Source organism: Chaetura pelagica, unplaced genomic scaffold, assembly GCF_000747805.2.
Source record: "Chaetura pelagica isolate M959 unplaced genomic scaffold, ChaPel_1.0 scaffold264, whole genome shotgun sequence".
NCBI lineage: Eukaryota > Metazoa > Chordata > Aves > Apodiformes > Apodidae > Chaetura > Chaetura pelagica.
In genome coordinates, this window is record NW_009953064.1 from 654999 (window position 1) to 656091 (window position 1093).

At 61.9% G+C, this 1093-nt stretch overlaps 1 protein-coding gene across 1 annotated transcript in view; it reads left to right on the forward strand.

Annotated features, from left to right (window-relative positions):
• The first annotated feature begins 564 nt into the window (after window positions 1–564).
• The window catches only part of LOC104387957 (chromosome unknown open reading frame, human C2orf54), a 3453-nt gene continuing 2924 nt past the window's right edge, over window positions 565–1093 (forward strand). The window contains 1 exon segment of the mRNA XM_009996758.1: window positions 565–615. Within this exon segment, the coding sequence (XP_009995060.1) occupies window positions 565–615 (51 nt within the window).

The following is a 1093-nucleotide window of genomic DNA, read 5'->3' on the forward strand; positions in this document are numbered from 1 at the left end:
CTTCATGCCCCACAGCAAAGGTCACAGCAGGCAAAGTGGTTTAAAATCTGTCTGGGGCTCACCAACCCTGGGCATTCCCAGCCTCCAGGTGGTGAGGAGCCTTCTGCAGGCTCACACTTACCTCCATAGGTTGTACTGCAGGCATGTGAAGATGTTTCGTGGGTAGAAGCTCAGGGCTCAGCAGACGGTCATGGAGGACAGACCCCTGCCTGGAGGGCAGCTCCTCAGCCGTGTGGGACTGAAGGAGGCATGTGGACAAACTGGAAACAACCCTGAAGAGATCCAGAAACCTAGTCTGGGCTATATAAAAGGGCCATAAAAAGCCTGAGCCACAGGCAGTGAGGGGACTAGCCCTGAACTCCATGCCTGTCTCTCATATGGGTTCCTGCTGTCATGGAGCCTTCCCCACTCCCTTACCTGCTCTGACCAAGGTTTGCAGGGAAGCCTGGGAATACTGAACAGATGTCTTGCTGGGAGAGCCCTGCCTTCCATCCACGGGCTTTAATGAGGAGCTCTGGCTCAGGGCCTGGGAAGCTGGGGGTCCTGCCCTGGAATGGATTCACCATGCACCCCCCTCTCCGGGATTTCTGGGATGTGATGGAGGACAGAAGGAAGGTATGAAAGAAAGGCTGAGCAGAAACAACAGGCAGTCTCTGCCCCGTTGTGGCCGGAACTGTCCTAACTCCGGGCAGCCCAGGGAGATGAGCCTGTCCTGGGGCAGCTCTGCTCCTCGGGAGGTGGAAGGCGACTCAGAGCGCGCTCAGACCGGAGCGGGACGCCAAAAAAACATCCCCTCCCGCTCCTCCTGGCAGCAGCGGGGCTGAGGACCCAGCCCCTGGCTCCACGGCTCGCTCCCAGCCCGCTGCCCAGCGCTTTTGGGGCCGAAAGTGCCGTTTTGCAGGTACCTCCCCCCAAACCCGGAGACGATGCTCCCCCGTGGTCCAGCGCTGTCGCCATGGCAACCGCGGCCGCCGCGCGTTCGGGACCTGCTGCGGGGCGGGGGGGCCCGGGCGGGGCGCCGGGATGAGCATCCCCTGTCATCCTGCGGGAATGCCGGATGGTCTGTCTCGGCCCCGGGCGGGGGGGACACGCC